This window comes from Chenopodium quinoa, unplaced genomic scaffold (assembly GCF_001683475.1).
Source record: "Chenopodium quinoa cultivar QQ74 unplaced genomic scaffold, ASM168347v1, whole genome shotgun sequence".
Taxonomy (NCBI): domain Eukaryota; kingdom Viridiplantae; phylum Streptophyta; class Magnoliopsida; order Caryophyllales; family Amaranthaceae; genus Chenopodium; species Chenopodium quinoa.
Genome location: NW_018745195.1, coordinates 396,504 through 405,505, shown reverse-complemented (window position 1 = coordinate 405,505; position 9,002 = coordinate 396,504). Strand labels below are relative to the sequence as shown.

Sequence of the window (9,002 nt, the reverse complement as noted above, 5' to 3'; positions counted from 1 at the left end):
AAAATGTTGGCATGATTTTCTATGGTAATAATTTACAGAAATGTCATTTGATTTGCATAATAAGTTGATCAAAATGATGAATTGGGGCAACCTCCATTAGTAGGTACTTATTCAATGAGTTGTGTCATATTAGGCCTGTTTTTCGCAAAATTATTAGGTACTCCATAGTAATAGTAAAGAAAATTATGTTTTGTCAAATATATTCAATCATAACTTCAAGTATAGGATTATACAACATTCTAATACATACTTGTATTTATAACTACGGGGTACTTATAATATAGTCCGTATTTATGCTAACTCGGAGAATCGCCCGAGCTCAAATACCAATTTTGGTAGTAAAAAGGATGGAAACCAAAGCCTAAAAAGCATGAGAGACAGGTTGGAGGTCTTAGAGGCCCACATGTTGATTCAGACCCTTAAGTTTGGGACAAAATACATTGAAAATTATTGATACAAAAAACCCTTTTTTTTTTTTTTCTTTTTCTTTTTTTTTCTTTTTCTTTTTTTTTTTTTTCCTTCTTCACTTTACCTTTGACCCTCTCATCTCTTTGAGTTAGAGTTGATGGTTGCCCACAAACACCAAACTCTCTCCCAACAACAATCAACAACACCCTTTCCTCTTCTTCACATTCTCTTTTTATCTTTCTCTACAATTTTATCAATCACCTTTTTCTGCACCCAAAACCCTAAAGTTTTGATCTTTGCAACACTGGTAAGTTTTTTAGTATCTGGGTTTTTTTGGGGTTTCTTTCTTTTTTAATTGTCATTTGTTTTTTGGGTTTTTATTTTTTATTTTTTTGGGGTGTTATCAGGTCTTGGATCCAATTTTACAGTAAAGGATTTGATCAATTTAAGTGGGTCTATTGTGATTGATGGGATCTATACATGCTTTTTGATTGACCCTTTTGTTTGCTTATGATTTTGATTACTCTCTTTACTTTTATATATTTTTTTCTTTTTTAATTTCTCAATCAATTTGCTCTTATCTGCTTGTTAATTGTCCTTTTATGATCACTTTGAGCCATTACTTGGCCCGGCATTTATACTGACTGATCAATTTGTCTTGCTCTTGGACAATTGCTAATGTACCTTTCTTTTGGGGGGAATGAACTCATTTATTTGGTTGTTGAGGTAACTGTGTATGCAATTATTGTGTTATTTTTTCGGGTTTGGTTTCAATTTTGATTTTGATTATTGTTTGCTATTTGGGTGTTGAGATTTTTGATCTGGCTTAAGTATGCATTGAAGGAGTGAAGGGTGCTTTTAGTTTGTAAGAAACTGTTGGAAACCAAGAATTTGAAGGATGATCTTCAAATTTATAGTATATTGGCAGATTACTAGTATATGTTCATTATTCAATACATGTTAATTTAAGGGTTGTTAGAGGGGATAATTGTGAAATTAGTAGCTTCTTGATCCATATACTGAAGGTATTTTGTAGTTAACCTATATGGTTGGACTGAAAAATTTTGGTTGACTTGTTTCAGACATAAGCCTTGATTTTTATGGAGTTAGAGGTGGGAGGCTATGGAACTGCAATTGGTGGGCTTGATGGATTGAAATGATTGGCTTAGTGATGGGTATGCAGAATTGTGTCTTTTTATCTTGTCTGTATATTTATCTAAATGTCTTCAAAACCGAGTGCGAGAACTTCTCCAGATAGGCTGAGGAAAGCCTCTGGTACTCAGTCTCTTGAAGGGAATACTCGTAGGCCTTCACCTACGCCACCAACGAATAAGCCTAGTAGAACAGAACCAGCTACCCCAAATAGGTTACCTCCATCTATGCAAAATTTGTCATCAAAGCAAGTTGTGAGTGATGTTGTAGCTGAGAAGAAGTTATTACATGCTAATCAAAAGGAATCTAGCAATGGTTTAGCTGATAAGTTTGGTTCTAGTTTGTCTTTGGCTGCTGACAAGCTAGTTCCACCTGGGGCTTCCGTTCAAAGTAACGGGACTAGAGGGTCGGTAGAATTTGGTTCTGAGGATGAGAAGAAAACATCAGAGCAAGGAGTTGGATCATCTTCTGCCAAAGTTAGCGATGGCACAGGAAGTCTTGCGAAGACAAGTGGTAGCGCAAAGACTAGTGGCCGGGCTGAATTTGTTGAGAGTGGAAAGAGTAGTATGTACAGAGCTAGCACAAGCAGCGATGTGAGTGATGAAAGTACTTGTAGCAGTTTAAGTAGTGTCAACAAACCGCACAAATCACAAGACTTGAGGTGGGAAGCCATCCAGGCTGTCCGTGCACGAGATGGAGCCTTGGGATTAAACCACTTCAGGCTTCTGAAGAGGTTGGGATGCGGTGATATAGGGAGTGTCTATCTGTCAGAGCTAACTGGTACGAAATGTTACTTTGCAATGAAGGTTATGGACAAGGCATCTCTTGCAAGTCGTAAGAAGTTGCTCAGGGCGCAAACAGAGAGAGAAATCTTGCAGTCCCTGGACCACCCCTTCCTGCCAACTCTTTATACTCACTTTGAGACAGAGAAATTTTCATGCTTAGTCATGGAGTTCTGCCCAGGAGGTGACTTGCATACTCTCCGGCAGAGACAGCCTGGGAAGTATTTTACTGAGCAAGCTGTAAAGTAAGATTTTTATTCCTTTTGCCTATCTGCTTGTCATTTTTTGCATGATGGATTATCTTTCTGAAAATCTCTTAAAGCTTTATTTAGTTCATGTATGCTGAATGTTTATCCTTTTCAACTTTCATTTGCATCTTCTCTTTAACTGGGAAGATTTTGGGTGTCAGCTGTAGTGTAACTGCTCCTTTTTTTACCAATGGCGCTGTTCTAAATTTTTAATATGCCCTGCATGTACTACTTTTTTACACGCTTGAGGGCCTAATCAAATGCAATCTTTTTGAAGTTAGAAACCTAGAGGTGTGCAATTTATGTGTCTGATTGAATCTAGAGTTGTTGCAGCAATGAAGTTAAGTTTTGTTCATCTAGAGTGACATTTAAAATTATAGAAGTTATACCCAAATTTTATAGCATGGAATACTGGTATGGGTTAAGTTATGTTGCCAAGCCTTATAAGTTCAGTCATGGATTTGATCAGCTGCTGTATTATATGCTTGGTGACTCCTGATTGCTGATATCCTGTGGTGATTGAAATTCTTATGAAGTACAAGTATATTAGAATTTTTGACAAGGGCATTCAGATACCTTTTCACTGTAATGGAAGGTGAAGGTGTATTTGAGTATTTCAAAATCACATTGATGAATAAACTACACCACCCAGAACTGGCTAATCCACGCTAATCTTTTTCTCAGTGTACCTTCTATGGTTGTGTTTGACTTTCATTACAAAATTTGTGGCATTTTTTTTTTCTTCTCAATACCATGTCTTCGTACTTAATGAACAAATGCTGTCAAAATTAGAGTATTTACCTTTGATAAATATTTATCTTTTAGAAAATATAAAAACGTGTTCTTGTATATGAAATTAAAGTCTTTTAGTATCCACTTTTGAAGAATATACAATCTTCAGATAGTGCTGCGTCTTATGACAGAATGCAAGGATATTCAGGGTTTATGCTTCAATGCAAAATTATTATAGTTTGCTTCCTTACATATAGTCTATGTAGTTTGCACTGGATTGTTTCATTACATCAAAAAAGACCCAACCTATTCTGTATTGGTGCTAGTCAAGCAGTTGATGGTGTAATGTATGCTTTTAAATATCAAGATAGAGAAATCCAGGTAACATATATGTACGTCTAGGATAGTATAATGATTTTCAGGCTACTAAGGGGGTGTTTGGTTGGGGTGGAATGGTGTTATATCCATTCCAATGTTTGGTTGGTCATTTTATGCTGTGGAACCTCATACAATTAGTATCTAACTCTACTCCAACCTCATACAATCTCATACCCACTTCACCCCCTCAGATTCTAAATCCATTCCACCGTAGACACAAACCCTAACTAAATTCAAATTTTTTCCAAGCTAAACCAAACCAATTTAACATAGTATGGGGTTCTCAATCCAGACCACCATAGTATGGGTTCTCAATCCACTCCATTTGATTTTGTTGAACCAAACAACCCCTATGGTCAACTTTGGGAAAAGGTTAATGACAAGAGTAATGGTGGGGAAGAGGTGAATACATTGATGTAGAGGATCTTAAGAACTTGTCTTTTCTTAGTTCTTACTCTGGAATGATGCTTGGACTTGCTGTTGTATATTGTGTTGGTTCTATGGGATATAGATTCCATATCTGCAATGAGGAAAAAGGTGCATCTCATGATGCAAGAACAAATATATGTTTGCTGAATGGAACTGACAATTCTAGGCATTGGAAGAACAAGACCCACTTTTATTTTTCAGAAACATTGGTCCAACCTTCTTGTTAATTGAGATATCCTAATCATCTAGCTCTCCAGAAATCAATAGAGATGGGTATAGGTGATTGAATATTTTGCTCTTGATGAACTTCTTGTCCCATATTCTGCATAACCAGGGTACTACTGGTTTGTGGATTTGATGGTTTTTATGACCTATCTTTGGCCCATAAGCTTTGCACTTCAACCCTATCTTCTCCAAGCTTGAGCTTGAGCTTGAGCAGAGCTAGCTGCCTAGCTCAAGATCCTGTGAGGTGTGTGGGCACCTTATGTAAGCTGGGTCCCTGAGTCTAATATAAATATTCTTGGTTTGATTTGCTTGATCCGAGTAGAATAAGTATCAGCCAATGTCATCACAAATGAGCTTTTGAATTTGGTCAAGTGCTGTGCTATATTAAGTACTCACAAATAAAACATGAACTAGGTTCCTTATTGCTTTTAGAGGATTCATTTTTTTTTTCTTTTTTGTTTTTATGGGAATGAACTAGTTTCTTGATCTTAGGTGGGAACAGAGGCAATATGCTTATTAGTCACTCATACAAACATCGCTGAGGTTACAGATGCTTTAACCAGCCTGAGCTGGAGAAGCTCTTAGGGTCATTACAGAAGTAATGTGGTTTAGTTTGCTCAATTAGGCTAATCATGCTGCTATGTCAGATTTCTGATGTGATGATGAGAATTGATGATATGTATTTCTTGTTTGAATATACTAACTTCACAAGAATGGTTGGACATGAAAAAATTTAATGGTATAATAACATTATGATTTCCTGAATATTGAAGTACCAAAGCGGTGAATAAAAATGGTTCCTAGTGAACAAAAAAGTGTGGGTATCCCCATATTTTTGTAGATGTTATATTGCACTTGCTTTACTACTTGAAGGTAGGGATTTATGACACGCCATTTAGCCTGTGTTTCGAATACAATGTCAATTGCATTTGCAGCTCTCAAACATGCTTAGTCAGAACATTCTCTTGTAGTTTGCTGTCCGAATCTGATTGTGTAAACATTAAGGCATTAGCTATGCTGGTCTATGTTGGAATTTTCATCATTTTTTGTTACATCTTTAACTGTTTCTAATCACCATGTTTATAATGAAAATGGGTGAAGTTATGTTTTAACCATAATCCTAGTAATTCAGCCCTAATTTAGGGCATTATGAGTATATGCTGAGAGCCTGAGAATTGAGTATATGTTTGAATATGAAATTATTCAAGATTTCTAATTGAACTACACAATTGATTTAACCTATATGCTTATTCTCTACATTATCATGTTAACTTACAGGTTTTATGTAGCAGAAGTCCTCCTAGCTATGGAATACCTTCATATGCTTGGGATTATTTACCGTGACCTCAAACCGGAAAATGTCCTGGTGAGGGAAGATGGTCATATTATGCTCTCTGACTTTGATCTTTCACTTCGGTGTGCTGTCAGCCCCACACTTGTCAAGTCAGCATCCGTTGAGAATGAAGGCTTAAAGAAGAGCTCTGGTTATTGTGTACAGCCTGCCTGCATTGAACCCTCTTGTATTCAGCCATCTTGCGTTGCCCCCACAACTTGTTTTACTCCCCGACTCTTTTCAAGCAAATCCAAAAAAGAGAAGAAATCCAAAACAAAAAACGAAGTAGGCAATCAAGTTAGCCCACTACCTGAGCTCATTGCAGAACCCACAAGTGCCCGATCAATGTCGTTTGTCGGGACCCATGAGTACCTGGCTCCTGAAATCATCAAAGGTGAGGGACATGGTAGCGCGGTTGATTGGTGGACTTTCGGGATATTTTTGTATGAACTCTTGTTTGGAAAGACACCATTTAAGGGATCAGGCAATCGAGCAACCCTGTTCAATGTTGTTGGGCAGCCTTTGCGGTTCCCAGAGTCACCTGCTGTCAGTTTTCAGGCAAGGGATCTAATCAGAGGCTTGTTAGTGAAGGAACCGCAGCATAGGTTGGCCTACAAACGAGGAGCAACAGAGATTAAGCAACATCCCTTCTTTGAAGGTGTAAATTGGGCTTTGATCCGGTGTGCCAGCCCTCCAGAAATACCAAGGCCAGTGGAGTATGAGCGAATTCGTGTTCCTCCTGCGTCATCAAGCGAGAAAGCTGCTATGGCTGTCGGTATGCCGGACCAGAAAGGGTCCGATAATTATTTGGAATTTGATTTCTTTTAAATTATTTAGCCCATTGCTGTTTGATGTTAAAAATTGAGAGATGTAGAGTTGGCAGAAAACACTACAGGTATGTTATCAACAGATTATGAACTTTAGGTTTTTTTTTTCTTTTTTTCATGTGGTTTATATATTGATCATATGTTTGTTTGACATTGACATTGAAGGGTTGCATAATTAAAGTGGCAGAAGTTCAATGTATTTTCAGTGAAAGTGAAGTGCTCAAATCAAATTTCTTTCTTTTTGGTGCTATAGTTGTATGATCCTTACTCCCTCCCCCGCCCCCTCCAATTTTGAACAAACTTGCTGCACTTAGTTGTCCGAGCATTATAATAGATATGGATTCCGGTTCTTTTCGTATAAAATTATGTTGTTCTATTATCAAGGCCTTCCATGTTTCGTCGTCTGAATACATCTGCTGTGTAATTTATGGTTGGTCGCCTTTTGAAAGGCGTAGTGTCTTGGTTTAGTTGGTTGCCTTGTGAAAGGCGTGATGTATACCCTAATATACCTCAGATAACATTATTATTTCAAAATTCCGCTTGGTATACTATGAATTTGTGTAATTTTTGTAAGAAAGTTATCATGTTGCAAATTTCCGCTTTCATTACCATTGTAGCGTTTTCCGGAATTTGATTTTGGCTTGAGACTTTTTATGCAATTATGCTCACAAACTCGAACAATAAAATTTTATTTATTTTGTTTACTTCCTTTGTTATCTTTTATGTCATATTTGGATCTTTAGAGATCTATTGCAAATTCAACCACCCAAAATGCCTCATGGGGTTTTGTGAGGTTTTTGGAAAGCACCTCGACCTCTTTTTTTTTTGGGCTCAATAATAATCGAAAATTATCCAAAATTACAGATTATAAAGGAAAAATTGCTCAAAATAATTCGACCTTTTGCTCATCCGTCTAAAATAATCCTATCTTTCGATTATTTTTAAATAATCCGACCTTTATGCCTCTTTCACTTTAAATGGTCTCAATCGGTCATCTGACTTGCTATTACAAGTTACTAGACACGTGTCAACCTATGATTGGTAAAAAAAAAAACAATTTAAAAACAGAAAAAAAAAAAAATTAAAATACCCCAAACCCAGATTCCGGCAGCCCCAGCCACCGGCCCCTACCCAATTTCGGCCACCATCCCTTGCCCTTCTCGATTCCGGCCAACCCGTCCCTCACTCTCCTTGTTTTCGGCCAACTCGACCCCAGCACCAGCCCGCCAAACCACCAAAAAAGCATAGCTACTGCCGCTGCTCCTCCTTCGCAAACGCACCACCCACAAACCCAACCACTCTCACCGTAGCAAGCACACCCCACAAATTCTAGCCATGGTTTCACCAACACACCAAACGAACCCACCACCACAACCAATCGCCACCCACCACAGCTGCACCAACAATCGCCGGCAGACACCACAAATCAGCCGCTTCAAACGCCTACAAATCAGCCCTAAAATCGCAAAATCATCAGAGTGCCCATTCCTAGGGGAGAGGGATGGTTTCGGTGGGCTTAAAGTGAGTAAAGGAGGTGGTTTCGGTGGGTGGGCTGGGTAGGGGAGGTGGTTTCGGTGGTGGGTCTGCCAGAGAAGGTGGCTATGGTTTTTTTTTTTTACCAACCACGTGCGACACGTGTGCAAACAATTCCAAATCACAAATGGTATCCTGTTTAGCCGGTTTCAAGTCACGCGGAACCATTGGGAGCGGATTGGGTATAAAGGTCGGATTATTAAAAAATAATCGAAAGTTAGGATTATTTTGGGCGGATGAGCCAAAGATTGGATTATTTCGGGCAATTTATCTACAATAAATGAAATCTAACAATTTTAAAAGATTTCGAAACTAGAGTGTCGAATGTGTTTTGGATGATAAAGTATGCATCCTGACATCAGATAATATTGTTTGGAACAATATACAGCCACTAGTCAGTCACATATATAAAGGATTGTGACAGCCTTGAGTAAATGAAAGGAGATGTCGTTTAAAGGCAAAATGGACAGTTTTAACTACCCAAATGAGTTTTTGGGGTATTGTGAGGTCTATGGGAAGAACTCCCACTTCTTTCCTTTCCATGATCAAAAAAGTCGAAATCAGTCCAAAACTTTTGAATGGTAAGGGATACTATCCATAATTATATAATGTTGTTTGGAACTATATATGACCACCAATTGAAGATGGCACTGGGTTGGGCCGGCCCAAGGTCCGGCACGGCCCAGCGCACAAAAAACACGGCATGGCACGAGCACGTTATTGTGCATGCCGAGCCGTGGGTCAAGCCTAAGCCGCCTTTATTTGGGAGAAGCATGATTAGGCATGACATGACCTGACCCGGCATGACAAAGCACGCTAAAATCAATGAAATTTTGCTTAGGCACGCAAGCCCGACACGATGGCACGTGTGCCTGGCCGAGCACGGGCCAACCTTATGAAAATTTTGGCCCGGCACAAAACTCGTGGGTCGGGCCTAACTAAACCCAAAGCATGT

At 38.5% G+C, this 9,002-nt stretch overlaps 1 protein-coding gene across 2 annotated transcripts; it reads left to right on the top strand.

Moving 5' to 3' along the window:
- The first annotated feature begins 386 nt into the window (after nt 1-386).
- Nucleotides 387-6,764, top strand: LOC110711016 (serine/threonine-protein kinase D6PKL1-like). Of its 2 annotated transcripts, XR_002509248.1 has the most exons (4): nt 387-715; nt 1,491-2,587; nt 5,633-6,582; nt 6,680-6,764. XR_002509248.1 is itself a non-coding variant. In XM_021889381.1 (3 exons), the coding sequence occupies exons 2-3, from the start codon at nt 1,629-1,631 to the stop codon at nt 6,513-6,515; spliced, it is 1,842 nt and encodes a 613-aa protein (XP_021745073.1). In that variant the 5' UTR covers nt 387-715; nt 1,491-1,628; the 3' UTR covers nt 6,516-6,762. The 2 variants fall into 2 exon arrangements, 1 of the variants encoding a protein (XP_021745073.1); XM_021889381.1 differs by having other exon boundaries at nt 5,633-6,762.
- The last annotated feature ends 2,238 nt before the right edge of the window (nt 6,765-9,002 follow it).